We start from the raw sequence: 22,791 nt of genomic DNA on the forward strand, positions 1-22,791 counted from the left end.
AGAGTGCCCCATTTTGTTTCCATCCATCCATCCATTATCTGTAACCGCTTATCCAATTTAGGGTTGCGGGGGGTCCAGAGCCTACCTGGAATCATCGGGCGCAAGGCGGGAATACACACCCTGGAGGGGATGCCAGTCCTTCACAGGGCAACACAGACACACACACACACATTCACACCTACGGACACTTTCGAGTCGCCAATCCACCTGCAACGTGTGTTTTTGGACTGTGGGAGGAAACCGGAGCACCCGGAGGAAACCCACGCGGACACGGGGAGAACACACCAACTCCTCACAGACAGTCACCCGGAGCGGGAATCGAACCCACAACCTCCAGGTTCCTGGAGCTGTGTGACTGCGACACTACCTGCTGCGCCACCGTGCCGCCCCCCATTTTGTTTCATAATGGCATATTTTACATTACTGTGGAGATTATACAAGCGAATATCCGTATCCTCAATGCATGCAGTTTAAGGTGGCCAAGTTCATCAGTTAAAAGTGTTATCTACAAACATTTTGACTTCATTAAGTATTTCATACCGACTACAATTCAGAGTTCAGAGTGCTACAAAATAGATGTACAACCAGTGTGTTTGAAAAATGTGTTTAAATTGAAGCAACTGCATACAGCCAACTATTCAGATGCCAAATGTACTGAAGGGAGCCCAAAGTAAAGTACATCTGAAAGGCAAAGAATAAAAACTGAGAGATGATAGTGGAGTATGGTCAGTCAGTTTATGTGTTTACCTGACTCTGTTACTGACTTTCAGATACACTCCTAGACACTTGTTTGTGCAACGTTTCTTCTGAAACAAAGGTATTAATGGACAGATCCCCCCCTTCACTAGACCTTACATTTAGAGGAATTTAATGGAATTTAGCCAGCAGAACAATGGTAAAATGAGGCACTAATGTTAAACATCACTCCAGCGAGCACAGTATATCCCTATAGCTGCCACTTGGCATTGAGCCATGATGCCATGAAAGCTCATGCCCTCGTAAGCCCTCTTTCTGTATCTCTCTGCAGAGCAAATGGGGAAAGTGGCTTCCTCCGTGCTGAGTGGGTTGCTTTAAGGAGGATAAACAGCACTCGATAAATCCAAACCTGCTGCAAGAAATGTATTTGGAAAGTGAAGAAGTAACTCATTCAACAATTTTCAATCATTCCGGAGCAAAGTCTGCAGAAAACACAAGGCAAGTCTCAGTAGTTGTGAATCATGTTTAATTTCAGAGTGTATTGTATTTGTTGTAGACTAAACGGTTTTAAAAATGCCAGAGACAATGTAGTTTGTAAGGATTCCATCTATAAGTCCGGTTCCATTATTATGAATAAACCAACAGGGCACGTTTTCTCCATTCTTCACATCCTTTCTGAAGTCTTTCTGCCAGCCTCTGTTAAAACAAGAAGTCAGGAGGTCAGGAGTTAGTGTCAGCATCTATTTCAGTCTACCATTAATTGTTCTATAAAACTTACATTAGATCATATTGCTCTTCACTATCAGAACAGCGTCTGACAATATGAACATGTAATGAGGTATAGGATAGCTTGTGGATGTGGGTAAGTTCTAGCTAAGAAGTGTGAAATGAAGTTTGTCAACAGTGAGAAATAATTTTCAATGAAATCTAAATATCAGGTTGCCTGTGATCACCTTGTGACTTTAAGACTGTGTCCTTTCACGAACATAATGGCATCAGGTTTGTCCACATCTTCTCCTGGAAAGAGTTCACTCACTTCAAACTGAACACCATTGTAAAACTGACCTGCAGAGGGAGGAAGACCAGGTGAAAACAGATAAACAAATAAAACTCTTATAAAGAAAACAGCCCACATTTTAATGACAAAAGCGCTAATGTTTTCAATAATATATCCAATAAAACTTTAGTATTTTTAGGTTCAGGCATTTTTAAAGAAAACACTCGCTAAAGCGTGCCATCAACTGAAATAAATTATAGTCAGGAAAGGTGCCAAATAAAATGTGTTATTGGATTATATAGTATGTATGCTAATTAGCTACATATTCAGCAAGTTTTAATGATATCTCCTCAGTATCTAGTTACATTTTTTTTAACTGGGTACATTTGCTTCAGTTATTTGATTTTTGACAAAAAACACCTATAGCTAACCACCTATAGTTTAGACTGTTGTCATCTCACAATACAAATTTAAGTTGCTTTTGGTTTTCCAGTTCTGTTTCCAGTTTCTTACCAAGAAGGCCATGGACCCTTTGGGAAAAGAGGTGGCTGTCCAGGGTGTAGAAGCCCAGATAGTCCTGGTGGTAGGGGTGTTTCTTCCACACTTTGTGCAGGATGATAACAAACTTTACTGAATTCCTCAGGGTGACTGTTAGACTTCGATCTTTGGTTATTTTCAGATCCATGCTGGACAAAAGAGATGATTAAACATTGGGAATCAGGCAAAGGACTACAAGAAATGTAGTTGTTTTCTGCAACAGCAAGATTCCAGAGAATGCAGAGCAAACAGCACCCAAATATTTACCAAAATATATATATTAAGTCACGTGTTCAGAAATGTGTATTTTCTGTCCAACTTACTTGACACCTTTGGTGGAGGTATTGTCAGACCAGAGGTGTTTTGCCTGTTTTCCATGTTCTGAGACAATAATCTCCTGTGTGGACACAAATAATCTGATACCAAACTTCTCATGAATGATCCCAAAGCGGCCAAAATAGGTGTTCCTCTTGCTCCCAGGGTCCACCTTCTTGTCTCCAATGGTCTGCCCATTTACCACAATCCCTAAAAGGAATTATCAGATGTTAGTTCTCTTACAAAAAAGAGTGCAAATATCCCAAAACTATCTCCTACCTTCACATGCTCACCTGTGAGAGGGTCTCTGACCAGGTTGAAGATGGTACCTGGTTCATCGTTGATGTTGAAGCACAGTGCATCATTTTTTTCTGGACACTCAATGATGAAATGTGGGTCTCCATCAACTGTCAGTAATGAAAAGGACTAGTTATTTCATGTTTTATGTATGTTTAGTTACTGTGTACAAGGGTTAACTAATGTTTTTACCCCAGTTGACGGCTGGTCTTGTGTATTGGTAGCTGATCTGTGGTGGAATATAAGCTAGAAACACATAAAAGCACAAATATTAAACAAAACTGTTTGTGTCTCAGGTTTTTATTTTGAACATGCAATACATCAAAGATGACTATAAAAAAAACAACATTGTATTTGAGATCAAATGAATGCTTTGAGTTCTTACCTGCAGGTAAAGGTGTATCTACGACTCTACGCTGGTCTGTGAATTAGTAAAAGACAGTGTTTAGTTTTGAATGATACTTTTCACTGGAAAAAGTAAATCAGTAAAAGGCCACTCTTGCACAAAGAAACATCTGTCAATGTCAAATTTAGAGCTCTTTACAGTCCATTTATAATGTCACATTTCAACACGGAACATGTTCAAACACTTACTAGGACTTCTGCAATTACACATTGCTAAGCTGGCAGGGTGAGGACTAGCACATGCTTCCTCCAAGACATTTGTAGCCAGCTTCATCACTCAACAAGCTTGGATGAGAATACTGAGACATTAACAGGGACTGATATGAAGCCCCATATTTAGACTTTTAGATTAACTAACGTTCAGTCATACCTTCAGTTAACTTATCGGCAATGAAGGCCTCCTCTGGCTTTTCTTCTGTTTCAGGCTTAGTGACCACCATGGAGGTGAGAGGAGTGACGAAATTGTACTTCAGTGAGAGCTCCAGCGCTTCTGCTGTGGCATTGGCTTTCTCTTCTGGTGTACCCTTGTCTCTGTGAAAAAATGCGTATAATTGGGAGTCTTATTTGACAACAGATGGAAGATAACTTGGTGCTGCAGGTAGTGTCACAGCTCCAGAGATTAGAGTTCTGAGTTCGATATTTATGTTTGGTCATGTTTTTTCCCTGTATCTATCCACATTTTGGTAGGTGGATGTTGGCTTATTAATTACTGAATGTGTGGTGACCTGTGTTGGATGCACACCCTGTTTGGGGTGTGTTCTTGCCTGACTCATGAGACTCCCAGAGACACACAGTTTAGACACCAAATATGTGTTGTTTGATGGACATCTGAGGTAAAAAAGAAATGTTTACTAAAGTGCTGTGCTTACTTTTTATCCAACAGTTTCTGAATGGTCAGATAAGCCCAGAGACGCTCTGTGAAGTCCCCAAAGATGTAGTCTTGATCAGGAAAAATAGTGTCCCATTTCTGAGCACTGGCCTGGCCTTTAAGCACAAGTTCATCCTTTAGCTGGAGAGAAGAGGAAGACAAACTAGACTTCAACATCTAATAGTACGTTCTACTATATTGTCTACTGCCCAGTCAGTATAGATAAAACAAAAGAAAAGAGCATTTGCTTTAAATGTGAGGTATTAGATGTATGAGTGAAATACAAATCTTTCACATTATGAAAACAGTTCTACTTCAAATCTGAGGATTTTCTTGAGCTATGCATCCCAGGCTCTAACTATTGTTTTCAAGAACGTAGTTCAATGACTCTCACCCCTTGAGCAGAAACTTCAACTGGGAAATCATTCATTTCAATGTCATTCAGTCGTCCTGCAACAACAATCTCAGAGCCATTGAAGAGTTGTTTGAAGTAGCTGCCAGTCAGAGAGTTCACTGTGTTGTCAGGATAATGGAAATTCACATCTGATAGGAGGGGGCTGGACACTTCGTCATAGAATCCCTTAGAGTTAACAACACAGTCTTTATTAACAAACGAGCATATGTGATCCTTCTTCATGATATGAAACAATGGTTATGCTGACACCTAGTAAATGTATGGGTTAAAGGATCAAAGAAAATTAGGTCTTAGTTTAAAGAGTATGTTTAAAAACCCAGGTAAATGCACAAATACAACAGACTTTGGGTTCTACCTGCAGTTGAAGTGTAGCATCTGATGCTTCATAAATCCTCCGAGCCAATCCATCATTCTGTTTAGCCATCACATCCAGAAAATTATAGTTCAGACTGTAGCCAAAGCCCAAACAGAACAGACTCATGTTTCCACCAATGGCACTGCGGACATTGTCTTGGATTTTGGCTTGATTTCTCTCACCTAAAAATGAATCAATGTAGCTTATTTTAAAAGATCCAATTTGTATAAAAACTTCAGATCTCATCTACATTTACTTTCATGCCATATAAAAAGGCTTTTCGTCGTCAAATTTAATTGCTACTTTGGTTGTGGTGATATTATCATTATTATTATAATTTAAGTGAAAATTTTATGGCAAGAAATACCTTTAGTAGGATCTCCATCAGTCAGGAGAATGATCATGGGGGCATGTCTGTCTTGGGCAGCCTTGGTTGTCTCAGCTTCTTCTAGTATGTTCACAGCTCTCAAAAGAGCATCGTTGATATTTGTCCCTAGTGGGCAAAGACAAAATCCATAAAGATTTATTGGATCTTTTTTAGGGCGGCAGGGTGGTGCAGCAAGTAGTGTCGCAGTCACACAGCTCCTGGGACCTGGAGGTTGTGGGTTCGATTCCCGCTCCGGGTGACTGTCTGTGAGGAGTTGGTGTATTCTCCCTGTGTCTGCGTGGGTTTCCTCCGGGTGACTGTCTGTGAGGAGTGTGGTGTGTTCTCCCTGTGTCTGCGTGGGTTTCCTCCATGTGCTCCGGTTTCCTCCCACAGTCCAAAAACACACGCTGGTAGGTGGATTGGCGACTCAAAGGTGTGAGTGAATATGTGTGTGTGTCTGTGTTGCCCTGTGAAGGACTGGCGCACCCTCCAGGGTGTATTCCCGCCTTGCGCCCAATGATTCCAGGTAGGCTCTGGACCCACCGCGATGGGTTACAGATAATGAATGGGTCTTGTTTAGGAAGTTGAGATTCACAGTGTGACACACAAATTCACTCACACCTATGAGCACTTTTGAGTCGCCAATCCTACAAACCCATACAGACACGAGGAGAACACACCAAACTCTTCAGAGACAGTCACCTGGTGCAGGATTGAATCCACAAACTCCAGGTCCCTGGAGCTGTGTGACTGTGACACTACCTGCTGCGCCACCGTGCTGCTGTGAGTCGGTTATCCAGATATAAAGTTAATTCATCATCAAATGTCTGTCCAAAACAACAATAATAACAGTTACAAAAATACTTACAGCCACGTGCATATATGGTTTGTACAAACGCTTTTGCTGCATTCACATTTTCCGGTGTGGCTTTGCTCAGGGATGGTCTCCAAGCTTCAATCACAGAATCAAATGTGATCAGCCCAAAGTTGTCTCCCTCATACAAGTCATCGAGGATAGTCAGCAGAGCCTCTCGGGTCTGTCAGAAAAGATGTAATATTCAAAACATAAAGTGGACATTACGTATGTTTCAAATCAGTAGCAAAAAGTGACTCGGCCTTGTGACGTTTTCTATGAAAATGAATGAATGAATGAAAGAACAACCAAAAAAATGTATATAAAAAAATAAAAATATTTTTTTTGTGTCTTATTTTGAAAGATTAAGAAGATTGTTCAGCTTGTCGGTGTGTACTGGATCCTGGAGATAACATGCCAAGGTTCAAAACGCATGAGAGTCACACCTTTTTAACATACCAGCATAATGTCTGTTTTCCCAAATAAACTTTACAATAAACAGCAGGCATAGTGGCATGTACGTTTTTCAGTTTATCCTTTAATCAGTTTATTACTTGAAAATATATGAAATGGTCATTGGTGGGTTCATGAAACTGATCATTTGTATTTCAACTCATCAACAGTTCCTTCTCAGTAGACAGGTTTCCTATTTATAAATATTACTGGGTGTGCACACAGCCAGGGGGCAGAAAAGCTTTGGTAACCGCCGGTACCAAGACAGCAACAGTAGTCAACTGCTGTAATTCTGCTCATGAATCCAGGATAACATTGACATTATACTGCTGCTTGGAAACCATCGGTACCAAATCTACTCTATAGATGGCCTTTATTCATAATCTGGAATTTTTTCAGTGTCATAACTTGTCATAAAGTTAGCTATAACAAAGCCCGCCCATTTAGAGAAAGAATCTGATTGGTCAATTTTACTGTCGTTTGAAATTGGCTTCTCATTGAATTATCATTGCGTGGCCCCTGTACTTTTAAAATTGGACTGGCTACTCCTTTATCTTACCTGCTGAATCTTCTTTCCACCCATGGATGTACTAACATCAATCACAAACATTACGTTCTTGGGCAACCGTGGCAAATTAGCTGGAGCAAAGAAGTGCACAAAGTAACCGTTCACTATCTGAAACACACAAGCAGCCAGTTATTTCTGAACAAGGAGATCATAAATTATCAAAATTTAAAAACGTATACAATTACAATTATTAATATATTCTCAATCTTCTACTTGTTAATGTCAATACAAAGACTGAACCTGGATGTCACCATGATCCTTTGCACGGTTGACGTCATATTTAATAAAGAAATCTCCATCTATCTGTGTCCCATCACAGTCTGGACACTTTTTCTGCTGCTCCAGAGTTGGGGAGAAGGAGAGATGAGCCTGAAATTGAAGGGGTTTGGGAATTCAGTGCAGTTAATTAGTAATGTATTATGAACCATGCTTAGGAATGAAAGGTTAACAGTCTGATCAATAGTCAGGAAAAAAAAGCATGTTTCAAACAATATATGGGAATAATCAATACAATAGGTGAGATAATCAAGTTGGGAAAAACTAATGTGTGGGAAAGGATTGTCACCATCAGAATAAGACATTCTAAGCTTCAGGTTGCTGTGTTTGCCAAGGAATACTACTTTGTATTTTCCATTCTGTCAATCATTTGTCATAGTGTATAATCCATAAAAAACACACACCTTCTTGTCAGTAACAGTTTTCTCCACCAGGGGGAGCAGCTCATTGGTGAAGAATGTGGCGCTGGTGTCCAGAAACATAATGCCTTGTGGTTCATAAATATCAGCAACAATCTGCATGTAAGAACACGTTAAAGAAGTACATGTAGGTCAAAGGATGTAATGAGTAAAAAGAGATAAAACATTAGTGAGCTATTGTACCTCAAAGTGCTGGACTAGTTGTTTGGGTTTGACTCGGATCATGATCTCATACTGTCCAAACTGCCGCTGAAGAAGCTCCTCGTATGTGAGTGTGAATGTGACTTTGCCGTTGGCCGCAATGTTCACAGACACAGAGAACTTCTCCATCTTTCTCCCAGAAACCCTGTTGGATTGAAATTGTCAGTAGTCAAAGGTATGGTCACTTAAGGTATAGAGGAAGAGCGTTATCAACTTTGTCTCTTGTCTGCAACCAGACATGGCCCTGATTTCCTATATGATTTAAACAGTTTGCATCCTCTGGGTCACTCACTTCACCAGGCCAGCCGTCTGCCCAGTGGACACAGCCTTCTCATACTGCTTCTTAGCCTTCTCCTTTTCCTTCACCTCTCCCACATATGTCTTTCCTTCAATCTCCCTGAAATTGTTGCACAGAAAATATATAATACTTAATAACTTCACATGTTAATGTGTCTCTAAAACCTTTTCAGTCGTCAGTTGAATGTTCAGAGGATAGAGAAGATGGCTGACATGCTGAAGTTGGTGATGAAGGCCGTCTTGGGTAAGTCCACCTCGAAGAACACTTCCTGTGAGACATTGGCCTTGTTCAGAGCTGTGGAGGTCATCACAGTGTGGGCAAAACGAGATGCCACCTTGCAGTATATCTTCACACTCTGCACCTCTATCTGAAAAAGACAAAATGAGAAAGAGAAAGAAGTGTCACTTTGAATTTGTATGGATAATTTCTTCTGTAATGCTTGGTTACTTTACAAAACAGTGCTGATCTTGTCAGGAAACATATACACCTGCATATGCGTGATGTGTATTGTTAAAATAATTATAAGATATGGTGATGAAAGTAAAAAAGCTAACAGTAACATTTTGTCTTAGGCAATTATTTAAGCTCTGCAATGGTCACTGAACTCTGATCATATCAGTTGCTGATGTGGGTGGAGGTCAGAGAATTGTGTACCATTGACCAATAGCTCTGGAACCCACTGAAGTAAATGAACAAATCCTGGAAATTTTGAGACAGTTTAAATGAGATTAAAACAAAAATGTGTGATTTGTAAAAACTATTTCTATATCTGACAGTCACAGATTAGTTTTAGATATTTTTTGTATTTTGTAAACAAAGCTCTTCTTACCTGAGCACTGTTCACGCTTCGTTTCTGTGCCAAAGTAAATATGAAAAAAAAAAACATTTAGTTTTTCATTTGCCATTAGTTAAACACATTGTATGGCATAGTGCACATATTTTTTTGCTCACCATTACCTTTACAAGCTTATAGATGTGGTCATCACTGTCCTGAAAGAAATAACAAGCAGCACCATGTTTATCAGTGTACATTATGTTTCTGGTAAAGTTAATCACTCTTTTGAAGAAGTTGTCATATAAATAGCAGGCAATAAACTGAATAATTTAAGCTACTGTTGCCCTTAGATTATAACTCATGGTATAATTACCTGTTGCAAATCACTCGGCACTATAAAAGCACCATATGATTCCAATGGAATGCACAAAAGAACAGAGACACAAAGCAGTGTTGGGGTCCACATTGTTGTTCTGATGAATCCCAAGATCACATCTGACTCTGGTTTGGAACTCAGATAAGTCTGTCCTCTTATAAATCTGGTTCTGGTTAATCAGTAATTTGTGTTTATTCTGTTTTGACAGTAAATGCTACATTACATCATTTGTGGCATGTTTGCCTGCCCTCAGTGCTTTTGGTTAGGCCTACCATACCTCACACCTACCTCACACTGCAGCTTACACTGTACTTGTGAACTTTTGTTAATTTATTATGCTGTTTGAGTTAAGTCTATTAATAGGTATATTTACCCCAACATTTTCTACTATTCAGGCAACTCAATGTTGTCAGTAAAAATCTGAGGGCATTCTAACACAGGAACATTAGGTTCATAGGTCATAAGGTACTGGTGTTGAATGATTAGCTGTGGATAACAACTGATTAGCTGTGGATAACTTCATTTCATCTCAAAGATTTGGACATTTGAGCTAATAATCAAAATGCATACGGGCTAAAAGTCAAAACTCTATAAATGAGATGTGCAAATAATATGTTTGGAAATTGTGTTTAATTTGAAGTAAGTGTGTACAATCAAACTCCTCAAACTCTGTAAATAGATTTTTACTATACCATATTCTCATTGGGATAATTTCTCCCACATTTGAATATTTTTATCCAGTAAAAGTTAAGGAAATGCTCTCAGACAGTCTTGAAGAGGTCAGAGACAATGTAATCTTTAAGGTCTCCATCTATGAGCCCAGTTCCATTGTTATGAATAAACCAGCAGGGCACTTTTTCTCCATTCTTCACATCCTTCCTGAAGTCCCTCTGCCAGCCCCTAGTTACAAAAAGCCACATAGCACAAAACATAAGATTTATACAATTTTGCACAACTTACATGAATTGTAGACAATCAGCCAAAACTAACTTTGTGCTTGGTACACAAAGTTAGATTATTTATTTTTTAGAGTTGCTACAAGTCTAATGTTGCTAACAAGTAATGAAACACCATCCTGTCTGTGCATGAACAAAATTTAGACAAGTCCTCAAAAGAAAGGTTGCTACTACTGCTTTTAGATAAGTGACATAATTGAAATAGTTGTCAGAAGCCCCTTGGTGTTTCAGTGCCTATGTTATTTTCCTTGCTAGAAAAACTAGCTTCAAACAAATGTCAGCAAAACCAGCACATGTTGTGTTTTGGAAGCTGGCAAACTGGGCAACCAGCATGACCCAGCCAGGTAAGCAGAAACCAGCATGAGACCAGCATTAATTATCGGCTACCATGGAATTCAACATTGTTTCACCCTTGTTTCATACTTTCACCCTGTATTTCAATGGTCAGGACCCCCACAGGACCTCTGGGTGGTGGCAGCCCTACTGTCTGATCCAGTGGTATCAGTGCAACACACACTCGCCCACCACCACCAGCACTGAGAATCATACCCAAATCATACCTGCTCTGTGGTGATCCTGACCATTGAAGAATGGGGTGAAAGGGAGCAAACCAAGTATTCAGGGCATACTACAGCCTGCAATTTTAGAACTACAAAGTGCTCAGGTATGGTCAGTGGTGGTCATAATGTTATGGTGATTGGTGTTTGTGTGAGAAGCAGGAGAAGAGATGTAGGGGGAAGATCCCTCATATCTACTGACCTTTTTGACCTGTAATCTATACCTATCTAGCTATTGAATCCTTTTAACCTATGATGTATCACATGATGCCAGTTGGCTCAATAAAACAACTTTACAACAGCTTTTATTTACCTGGTCACATTAAGCGTGTGTCCCTTCACAAACATCATAGCTTCAGGTTTCTCTGGGTCCGTCCCTTGAAAGAGGTCACTGACTTCAAATTTCACTCCATGAAAAAATTGACCTGTAGAAGGCAACCCAGGCATAGAATGTATTTTCAGTCTGTTTTCCCACTTTTTATCTTTATAATGTCTTTTTATCTACAGTTCCATTGATGGAATGTATTTTGAAGGAAATATGGACAGTTTGGAAAACCTGAAGTAAACCAGAACTTCATCTGTGTAGATGACGAATCAATTCACATTTAGAGAACTATTTTATTTATTTCCTTTATCTGATGGCAACTGATGCCCCTACAGCCATCTTTGTGAGGATATGTGAATTATTTTTATAGCAGGGGTTTTCAGCCCACCAGCATATACTTCCATTAACCCACTGAGTGGTCTTACCAATCAGGCCATGGACCCTGTGTGAGAGAAGGTGGCTGTCCAGAGTGTAGAAGCCCAAATAGTCCTGGTGATAAGGGTGCAGCTGCCACACTTTGTGCAGGATAATAACAAACTTCATTGCATTCTTAAGAGTCACTGTTAGACTGCGATCTTGGGTTACTTGCAGCTCCATGCTGGAGAAAGGAGGTAAGATGGAGGTTTTTAAAAAGTTAGCAAATAAACACTGAGCTTTACTGGGTGACTTGGCAGGTCACTTGATATTTGTTGCAGGTATTTAACTATTATATGCTCTGGTAAAACATCAGATATAAATATTTGATGGGCTAATAAAGTGTATAATAATAAATACCTTCGCATTGTTTGTGCTATTTCTGCTGGCTATCAAGTTGAGAGCTGAAGTCAAAGCTAGAGACTGCACAGTAGTGCTTGGGAAGTAGATTGAGAACCTTTGCCATAGTCAATGCCAAAAATATCCCATTTGATAGTACAGGGTAAGTCAAAAGTCATATGACACCCATTTATCTGAATATTCCTGCAAGTAATGGGTGAGGGGGCCTTTTTTTAGGCTATGTTAAATACATGGCAGCCATCTTAAAAGCCCCCATATTGGATTAATGGCAAGTTTTCCAGTGGGAAGTTGGTCATGTAGCATGTCAGAAAATTAAAGGGGTGTCTGGCGACTTTAGACTAGTATAACAATGACATCTAAACATTCCTATAGAGAAAGATAGTAGTAAAACTCACTTCAGGCCCTTGACTGTATATGTTTTTGTCCAGAGAAGTTCTTCATGCTTGCCCTGCTCAGACACCAGGATCTGTCTTGTGGTCACCATCAATCTGATCTCAAATTTCTCATGAACAATCCCGAAGCGGCCAAAGTAAGTGTGCCTCTTGCTCCCAGGTTCCAATTTCTTGTCCCCAATTGTCTGCCCATTGATTACAAAACCTGTGCATGCATATGTCATTTAGTGTTGAAGAGAGTGGAATTTCTCTGAATGTTCAGTTTATGCAGAATGCATAAACTGCAAGTAGATCTCAGCATGGTTGCATTTGTGTCACACTGGAATGCAGATGAGCATAGAGACAAGTTGGGCTGAGTATGCAGCCCAATGGATACAAAAAGACAAAGGACTAGACATATGCAAGCTGGTAACACAAACACAAAGATGACTACGATGACAATAAACAACACCAAGAGACTACAAAATCTAATGAGACCTAAAATGATGCACGTGAGCTGTAGTTACATGACAGCCTAACAGCACACAGGTGTGGGGGCATGGTAAAAGACATGAGAAAATGCAGACAGAAGACCAAATTAAAGATGAATAGTTCTCCATTTTAGAGAAATTTAGTGAGCTCTGGTTCCTGTCTCTACAATACACAAACTATTCATTGAGTAGACACAATATTTACCTGAGAGTGGATCTCTCACCAGATTGAAGATGGTGCCTGGTTGATCATCAGTATTGAAGCACAGAGCATCATTCAAATCTGGAATCTCGATGATGAAATGTGGATCTCCATCAAGTACTAAACATAGAGAGACTGAATCATTAAATATAAGTAAATTAAATCTTTGTAGGTTATAATTTTGAAATATTCTTACCTGACATTAAGTGGCTATACATTTGCATGGCTACCACAGGCTCGTCCCAACCTAGATGAAAAGAAAGGCTGCTTTTGCCAGAGAGCATAAAAACCAAGAGAAAGCGTTATATTAATCAATAAAATAAGTAGCTACCTGGTGAATATTGGTCCAGTAGTTTATCTGTGAATAAAACCAGAAACAATACACCTGCATTATTGTCAGCTAAAGTACTTAAAAAAAATTACTTACATAACAACACTGTGGATAGGGATTTAAACCAGGGGCCTCCCTGAATCATTAAATGTTATTAAATACATTTTTTGTAGGTTATAACCTTGACATACTCTTACCATACATGAAACTACTGTACAATGGAATTTGTGTGACATTAGAATCCCCACCTACATAAAAAAAAATGTTGCTTTTGCCAGAGAATCTTTGTCAAGGACTACAATAACGGACTATGCTTGTAGGTGCCCACCCTACGATATGTATGATGTGAATGATTGCACTAAGCTGGCGTATAGTTAAGAAGTCTCTGTTAAAATGCTTCCTTGTTTGTCTTTATTTGCATAAACATCCTACATAATTAATTGATTAATAAATTCTTGTACAGACTATATATACAAGGGTCTGTAGTGACCCAACAACACAGTCAGGATACATTTCATCCATACCCTCTGACAGCTTGTCAGCAATGAGTAAATCCTTCTGGTTTTCATCATCTTGTGGCTTAGTTACCACCATGGAGGTGAGTGGAGTGACAAAGTTGTACTTCAGTGAGAGGTCCAATGCTTCAGCTGTGATGTTCTCACTTTCTTCAGGTGTACACTTGTCTCTGTCAAAAGATGTGGTTATAGTTAATGCAAATTCCTTTTTTAATACTATCTTACTATATAATCGCATATAATTTTATTAGAAACCAATACCACATATTTCCTATTTGCTGACATACGGATATAATAGTGTTTTTATTGTGTCTATACACTGTTATTGTGGCTGTCATCTAGAGTTTTTTTATATTTTCATTGGTAAGGTTGGAATAGGTTTAATTTCAGGCAGATCTCATTCCACCCCTGTCATTTCTTATTGCTCACTAGCAGGTTAATAGCGTCACATTTTTCAAACATAAAAATTAATACATTTTTGTAATAAAATTTACAAAATAAAATTTACAATATTTCTATACCTGTGTAATGGATATAAAAGGTAAGACCTTACCCAGTAAACATTTAGCCGTTGTTTCAACGTTGGAATAATGAAATGACAGCCGTCTAATCAACGTTCTCTTAAGGTTAAAAATGAAAGCTGCAAAGACGTCCAAACACAGACATTGAAAAGACGACTATTAGACACATTTTGGACGTCCACTGACATTATCGATTGGTCACCACTTAACTAACTTATTAAGATGGATTTTGGATGTCCATTGACGTTTAAAATATGTCCTTGATGGACAGACTACTTTTAGACCTATTTTGAACGTCCAGGGACGTTCCTTGTTTACTGGGTATGCCTTGTATTGGAAAAGATGTCATGCTGACCGTTTGTCTAAGAGTTGCTGGATGGTCAGATAAGCCCAGAGACGCTCAGTGAAGTCTCCAAATATGTACTCTTGCTCAGGAAACATGAGGGTCCACTCTTCAATGTTTGCTTCACCGTGGACAAGAAACTGCTCCTCTAGCTAGAGTTGGATAAAAATAAACCTGAGATTTATACTTGTGAAAGATGCAACGTGATTGCCTTTTCTAGGCAACTGTCTCTAATTCAATATGCCATTTTAGATATATCTCACCCCTTGAGCTGACACTTCCAAAAGGAAATTGTCCTCTTCAGGATTTTCCAGTTGACCAGCAACCACAATTTCAGTGCCATCAAAGAACTGTCTGAAGTGCCTGTCTGTCAAGGAATTTGCCAGACTGTTGGGATAATGTAAATCCACTTCTAATAGGAGTGGACTAGACACCTCTTCATAGAAACCCTTTAGAAAAAGTTTACACAACCTGAAGTCAAAATCTCGGTCAGTGATTTGATCTGAAAGTCATTTCAACTCAAATTCTGAAGTTATCGCATGTTCAGAGAAGCTCAGGTTTACAAGCAACTGTTAATAGTCAATAAAATTGTGGTCATTCATAATTTTTTAAAATATGGCAAATAGTACCTGCAGCTGAAGAGCAGCATCAGATGCTTCATATATTCTGCGTGCAAGACCATCATTCTGCTTGGCCAACACGTCCAGGAATGCGTAATCTAGATCATAGCCAAAGCCGAGGCAAAAGAGGCTCATGTTTCCTCCAGTAGCATTTCGGACATTTTCTTGGATCAGTGGTAGATGCTGCTCTCCTGAAATAATTGGGTGACAATAATTTAAGTTCCACAGCATGGAACATTATTAACATGAGTAGGGATTTAAAAAAAAATATTTGACATTTTCATCTCTATGTTCACTCATTGCAAACGTTTTGTAAAAAACATTTCCATAGGTGCGAGCATGTGAGTGAGTGTGTGATGGACTGGCGCCCTCTCCAGGGTGTGTTCCTGCCTTGAACTCAATGATTCTGGGTAGGCCCTAGACCCACCATAACCCTGAAATGGATAAACTGTTACAGACAATAATATACTTGGCAATTTATAGATTGGAAAATGGCATTTTGGCCGCAGACACACCAGAGGTGGGCTGTCCATCGGTCAGCAGAATGATCATGGATGCTCTGTTCTCTGGGAGGGAGCTATTTTTCATGGCTGTATTTAACATCTCCACTGCATACAGAACAGCACCATTGATATCTGTCACTAAAACAGAAAAAAGATTAATTAAAGACATTTAAGGCTAATATTTCCAGGGTGTTTATGTATGTTAGCTTTGTTGGACTGTATTCCATAAATGTGAATTTACCATCCCCTACCTTTTCAACATCAATGTTCACTTACTGTGCCTCGCTGTTACAGTTTTGACAAATTCCTTAGCTTCTTTAATATTCTCCTGAGATGCTTTACTCAGTGATGGCCTCCAAAACTCAATTTCATCATCAAATGTGACCAGCCCAAAGTAGTCTTTGTCATATAAATCTCCTAGAATAGTCACCAGAGCTTCTTGAGTCTGCAAGAGGATAAGCAATGTTTGAGTTCTCCTCATATCACCATGTCAGAGGTTACGACAGTAAAACATCTTACCTGCTTCATCTTTTGTCCGTCCATGGACCCACTCCTGTCGATCACAAACACCACATTCTTTGGCAATCGTGGCAAATCAGTTGGAGCAAAGAAGTGCACAAAATACCCATTCACTATCTGAAACACAGGTTTGCAGGTTCAAGGTCAACAATATACCCGTCTTCACCGGTTACAGCCAATATCTTTGATGAAAAAATCAAGTTTTTTCAAACTGAACCTGAATGTCACCAATATCCTGTGGACGGTTGACGTCATATGTAATAATGAAATTTCCGTCTATCAGTGTACCATCACACTCTGGACATTTCCTCTGCTGGTCCAGAGTTGGAGAGAAAGAGAGATGTGCCTGACACAGGAAAGTATGAGTGTGTTATTGATCGTTTACAACACTATGAACAAGTTTGGTATTTCTATGTCTCTGGTTGAACTCAAAGGGAAACTTGATAAAGTTTACAGAATTGCCAGATTACTTTATAAACATTCACACATAGACCCCTCACCATTTTGTCAGTAACAGTTTTCTCTATCAGAGGGAGCAGTTCATTGGTGAGGAATGTAGCATTCGTGTCCAGGAAAGCAATGCCTTGTGGCTCATAGACATCAGCCAACACCTGGAGGTGAGTTTTTGTCAATAAATAAAAAATAAAATAAATAAATAAATATGGACCAGTGGCATTAAAAAAGTGTAAAAACAAATTAGTGACCTACTGCACCTCAAAGTGCTGGACTAGTTGATTGGGTTTGACTTGGATCATAATCTCATATTTGCCCAGGCGCCGCTGAAGGAGCTCCTCGTATGTGAGTGTGAATGTGACATTGCTGTTGGCTGCGATGTTCACAGACACAGAGAACTTCTCCATGTTTCTCCCCAAAGCCCTGTGAAGATCAAAATGTATTTTATAGAGACAAGGTAAAAGGTGCCCCAATTAAAGTTTGTTAGTGTCCCTTACTCACTTAACCAGGCCAGCGGACTGTCCCGAGGACACAGCCTTCTCATACTGCTGCTTTGCCTTCTCCTTCTCTTTTACCTCTCCCACATAAGCGATACCATCAATTTCCCTAAAATCCCGGACAGGGGCTTTAAATATTAGACATAATTGTAGCATCATACAGTGAACAATCTGAAAAGTGGACTATCTTGAAAAGAAAGATTACACAGTTGCTTTTTGTGGACCAGAATACACACATAAACGTATAAAAAAATAAGACATGCAATGTACAGTACTGTGTCAAATTCACAGAGCCATTATTTACAGATTATTTAAAAATTAAGTACATTTATATTGGATATTTCTCAGGTTATTAGACACAAAAAATTGCTCAATGGAAAATCCATCAGTAAGATGAACAGCACTTAAAATGTTAATTGTTGGGAAAGAACCAAGATAATCTCACTGCAGTTCTGTAAAAGTAGATCTGTCAATTCTATGGGGCTGCAAGGATGACTTGTAGACTTGTATCTTGTAGAGATGTAGAAAGATTGCAGATCATACAAAGCAGCTGCTGGCAATCTCAGTAAAATGGACTGGCCACCCCAGACTCCAGACCTCAACGTCACTAAATGTGTTTATGGGGTGTTAAAATCTGTAGGTGTTTTAATATATTATTAATAGCTTTGACCTAATGGCTCTTATGACTGGAACATAAATTAATGGTGGGTGGTCTCTGCATTAAAACAAGCTGACCTGTGATTCACTGTGAGTCACTGTTAAATTCATTAGGAATTGGTTAGTCACTTTTAAGTCCGGGTAAATAGAGGACAACTGACATGCTGAAGTTGGTGATGAAGGCCATCTTGGGCAGCTCCACCTCAAAAAACACTTCCTGTGAGACATTGGCTTTGTTCAGAGCTGTGGAGGTCATCACGGTGTGGACGAAACGAGACGCCACCTTGCAGTCTATCTTCACACTCTGCACCTCTATCTGAGAGAGAGAATAAAAATACTGAACACAAGCCATTAAATATTTTTAGGGCCATATCACTAATCTAAAGGTAATGCTGCGTTAGAGGGAGAAAGAATGTAAATGGTTACCAGTCAATCGATGGAGTTGGGTTTTCAAATACCATGCCATAAACCAGTAAGTACTGAACTTTTTGCAACACTTCTAACAAATAATAGAACTAAGACTACAATATATTGCACATTTCTGGCAGACAGTAGACTATAAGAGTCTAGGAGGAGCTTTACTGGTTTATGGCACGGTGTATAATGGTCAATAAATGTGTAGGCTGTTTTAGCTGCTTGACCATTGTGAACTGTTAAACAGTGCAGTCTGATTGGACAGTTTAATCCTCCATTTTGATTTGCTAATTTAATCCAGCTATCTGTTTAATCATTTGAAGGCTTAATTTGGATTGACCTGTTGAACAGACTCTAACCTACATGCCATGTTCTGATTGTTTTACTTATGTAAATCCCCTTGCTGTCCAAAGTTATGATATACCCGTTCTACACCATAATGAAAGTAGAGAAAGCATGATAATTTTTACATAGAGCTGCAGCACATTATTTACCTTGTTGCTGCTAACGACCTCTGTCTGTAAAACAAACAAACAAACAAACAAACAATATAGGGGTTAATATTACTTACATTTTTGGGTTAGAATGTAGGTTTGATAGTCATTTATAGTTAGGAATGTAACAACTCCTAAATTTCTGGTCAGAAGGTGCACACGGAATGTGACTGTTATTCCTTATGCCTTCGTGTGACTCATTGTTTAATGGGGTTTAATAGTTCATGGACATCTTGTTGTTGTGAAAAGGCGATTTGGCTAATTGAGTAGTCATAGTTATTAAGGGGATTTCACTGTAAGAAAAACTAGCAATGTGTTTATTATTATAAAGGGCAATATTTCTTTTATTTCAGTTTTTCACAGTGTTTGAAGTGGAATGGAGGATTAATAAACGCTTGACAAACATCAGTAACAGTGTGGTCTTGTCTGTACCAGAAGAAAAAACTTTGGGAGCAGTTATAGGGTGTGTTCACCTTACAACATGCAACAGAAATTTCGTTCATATCTTTGAAAACTTTCAGAAATTAAGTTACACAACCAGTAAACATCATAAAAAAAGCACTAAACCAATATTGTCGCATACAATGAAGGCCTGCGCAAATTGCATTTCACTCATTTTTATATATTTTATCTAAAATTCCGAGATATTATTTGTTAGTGCAGTCTTACCCACTCCTCTGTTGATTCATGACCTTGATGATGAGGATGATGAAGGACGCTCTGAGGTCCATATATCTGAGCTGTAACAGACATATAAACACACACACTAAGTAGTATCCTGGTCCATATTCCTGACATGATGAAGCCAAATCAAGTCTGACTTCAGTTCCAGCCTTTTCAGCCCTTATGAGAGAGAGAACGTGTGTGTGTGTGTGTGTGTGTGTGTGTGTGAGAGAGAGAGAGAGAGAGAGAGAGAGAGAGAGAGAGAGAGAGAGAGAGAGAGAGGGAAAATGGGAGGGTGAAAGAGAGCCAGTCTGTTTTGGACAAGACTGTTGCCAGTAAAACTTTTGAGTATGCTAATATGGCTAACGATGACTGAAAGCTTGTAGTGAATAATGAACATTATGTCACTTAATGCCATACTGTTAATTGGGTTTCAGCTATTGTTGATGCTGATTTTTCCTGACAGAACTGTCTCTTCAAAACATTCTTGATCCACTGGACAAACTGACCTAAGCAACAGAAAAGAAAGTAGGTGTGGGGGGGGGGGACTTTGTTTTAAGGTACTTTGGGTTTTCCGTGATATGGTCATTGTAACTGTACAAATATACGTCTCATCCTGCTTTAGCACAGAGGCTGTTTAGTTGTGCTAATAAATTCACAAGATTGTACACCACCCACAGAACAGAACAACATTCAACAGAATTTATTTGGGGTTTTGGGTTGAGCAACTTCAACAGATCCCCTTATTTATCAAAAAATGGCTCAGATCCTGGTAGAGTTTCGGTCTGAATACTCAGAGAGAGGCTGGAAATAAATTGGCCTGTATGTTTTTCTTGTGCAGTTAGGCCTTGAGCTAAGCCTGGCTGGCATCACTCAGGATGAGGGTGTGTATGTGTTTGAAAGTGAGTGTGTGCGTGTGTTTATATTTGCTCACTCCGCGCTCTTTACCAGAACCTATGTCACATATGATGTCATTTGTTTCATAAGGAGAGCATTATTAGACGGTAGAAATGTGTAAGAGGTGGAGCTGGTTAAATATTCTACCTCTGATGTGTGAGAGCCAATCAAACGGGACAGTGTAGTGCAGTCATTGATTTAAATGATAGCTGTCGAATAAAAGCCCAATGTTCATCCCATATACAGTTAATAAGACAGTTTGTTTACTGGTTAGTTAATGCCGAAGATGGTGCTGACCTCACGCAGAGTAAGCAGTAAATAAGCCAGGGTCAATACAAGCTCAAATTTAATTTTACTGGGGGCCTTCATTCTCTTGTATTCCAGGAAGGGCTGGACAATAATTCAATATCAATATATATTGCAATATAACATGTTTCAATAACAATGACATGATTTTTAAAACATTTTTAATATTTCAATATACATTATTTACAGCATTTGTCGAGGACTGAGGGTCATTACAGGGTGCTGCCCAGTTCACTGCCCTCAATTTTAACTTTATTTTAAAAATATTAGTATTGACAAAGCCAAGTTTTATGTTTGATTGTGACATCATGTTTCCTGTTTGTTCTCTGCAGTTTTTCTGTGGCTTTAATGATGTTTATATCAATATCGGAATTATACTGACTGGTATTTAGAAATATATCATGATATATTTACCCATATCATCCAGCCCTAATTCCAGGTGTTCTCTCTGAACATAATACAGCATCCTCTCCCACATTAATGCACTTAATACATCATGACATAAGTGCTATTCCTATGTTCATTTTCTGTTTAATGTACATTCACATTACATTTTACTACTGTATCATACAGACACTAGTACTGTCCTTGACTGTTGATGAAATAGTAACAGACTGGAGGTAAATGTAAGAGATTATGTAAAAAATGAGTACATTTTCACTAGGTTAACTAAGCAAACACTCACTTTTCACTTTGTTTTTTTTTTTTTTTAAACACAGGTTTAGTGAGTCATTTATATTCAGACATATCAACAAATGAATTAGAGACAGGAGCATTGCCATTTTTAATTCAAGACTAAGGACTGTCTTGGTTTTCATAATTGTCTTGGTTTTAACTGTCTTGGTTTTAATAATCATCATTTTTATCTGGGCCAGAGATATTTCATGTCTCAGTTTTGTCGAATGCAGTTTAACCTAAGGACTATAAGGAGAACTACCATTAAAGCTCTTCAGCATATGCTGTTGTGCCCCAATAAATGGGCTTAATTTAAGCAATTTAAATTATTAAATGTAGCCAAGTAGGTACAGATATATGGAAGTATATTTATTTTGCACATTTATTGTAATTTGAGTTCATTCCATTGATCAAATTATATATTATTTGATGCAAGTTAACATCCTCTACATGGAACCAACCTAAATGTTATGTTATGTGCATATATTTGTTGAGTTTAATAAATTTACATTCCATTATATTTAATATGTTACTTATTAAGTTTTCCAATATGCTTTATTGAAAACATTTACACTTTTTAAACACTCTACCTGTATGTTTAGGGAGGCTTGTAAGCCCTGTTTATTGGTAACTGCGTGGGAGAAATGAGAGAGCAAGTTTTAATGCAGTGGAAACATTTAATCCCTCAATAGTCAACTTTTAAGCAAAGCTACTAAGTTATGAGAGGCTTTATATTCACCCAGAACTACTTACAATTAGAGAAAATAGCTGGATTCAGGGTCTGAAAATAGCTGGATTCAGGGTCACAGGGATGTTCCCTGTTAACAAGAGCATAATCGCTTATGATGCAAAACACCAAGCAAAGACAGACAGGTTACATTCATTTATTGGCATTGCACCACAGTACATTGAAATTAAACTCTAGCGTTTTTACTTTTGACACACACACACACACACACACACACACACACACACTTTAGTGACAAGGGGCATTGAGCACACAGGCACACACACACTTTAGTGACAAGGGGCATTGAGCACACACACTTTAGTGACAAGGGGCACTGAGCACACACACACACACACACACACACTTTAGTGACAAGGGGCATTGAGCACACAGGCACACACACACTTTAGTGACAAGGGGCATTGAGCACACACACTTTAGTGACAAGGGGCACTGAGCACACACACACACACACACACACACACACACACACATACACACAGAGA

The 22,791-nt window shown here is 38.9% G+C and overlaps 2 protein-coding genes across 3 annotated transcripts; both read right to left on the minus strand.

Moving 5' to 3' along the window:
* Window positions 1-1,185: 1,185 nt before the first annotated feature.
* Window positions 1,186-9,589, minus strand: LOC136696016 (inter-alpha-trypsin inhibitor heavy chain H3-like). The gene is made up of 22 exons (XM_066670082.1): window positions 9,469-9,589; window positions 9,278-9,310; window positions 9,150-9,173; window positions 8,533-8,687; window positions 8,315-8,419; window positions 8,005-8,167; window positions 7,807-7,917; window positions 7,367-7,495; window positions 7,118-7,234; window positions 6,121-6,289; window positions 5,253-5,378; window positions 4,886-5,067; window positions 4,510-4,695; window positions 4,117-4,256; window positions 3,618-3,778; window positions 3,228-3,263; window positions 3,035-3,088; window positions 2,839-2,952; window positions 2,554-2,755; window positions 2,207-2,379; window positions 1,650-1,761; window positions 1,186-1,392 (listed from the first exon to the last, which is right to left on the minus strand). Exons 1-22 carry the CDS (start codon window positions 9,559-9,561, stop codon window positions 1,254-1,256), a joined length of 2,724 nt encoding a protein of 907 aa, XP_066526179.1. The 5' UTR covers window positions 9,562-9,589; the 3' UTR covers window positions 1,186-1,253.
* A 531-nt stretch (window positions 9,590-10,120) lies between these two features.
* Window positions 10,121-19,818, minus strand: itih3a.2 (inter-alpha-trypsin inhibitor heavy chain 3a, tandem duplicate 2). 2 transcript variants are annotated; one of them, XM_066670084.1, is made up of 21 exons: window positions 19,684-19,818; window positions 19,015-19,038; window positions 18,268-18,422; window positions 17,454-17,558; window positions 17,213-17,375; window positions 17,000-17,110; window positions 16,717-16,845; window positions 16,500-16,616; window positions 16,257-16,425; window positions 15,993-16,085; window positions 15,487-15,668; window positions 15,121-15,306; window positions 14,870-15,009; window positions 14,003-14,163; window positions 13,479-13,505; window positions 13,344-13,394; window positions 13,151-13,267; window positions 12,479-12,680; window positions 11,735-11,907; window positions 11,298-11,409; window positions 10,121-10,371 (listed from the first exon to the last, which is right to left on the minus strand). In XM_066670084.1, the coding sequence occupies exons 1-21, from the start codon at window positions 19,810-19,812 to the stop codon at window positions 10,233-10,235; spliced, it is 2,685 nt and encodes an 894-aa protein (XP_066526181.1). In that variant the 5' UTR covers window positions 19,813-19,818; the 3' UTR covers window positions 10,121-10,232. The 2 variants fall into 2 exon arrangements, with proteins under 2 accessions (XP_066526181.1, XP_066526180.1); XM_066670083.1 differs by having other exon boundaries at window positions 15,993-16,118.
* Window positions 19,819-22,791: the final 2,973 nt, after the last annotated feature.

This window comes from Hoplias malabaricus, chromosome 5 (genome assembly GCF_029633855.1).
Source record: "Hoplias malabaricus isolate fHopMal1 chromosome 5, fHopMal1.hap1, whole genome shotgun sequence".
Classification (NCBI taxonomy): Eukaryota; Metazoa; Chordata; class Actinopteri; order Characiformes; family Erythrinidae; genus Hoplias; species Hoplias malabaricus.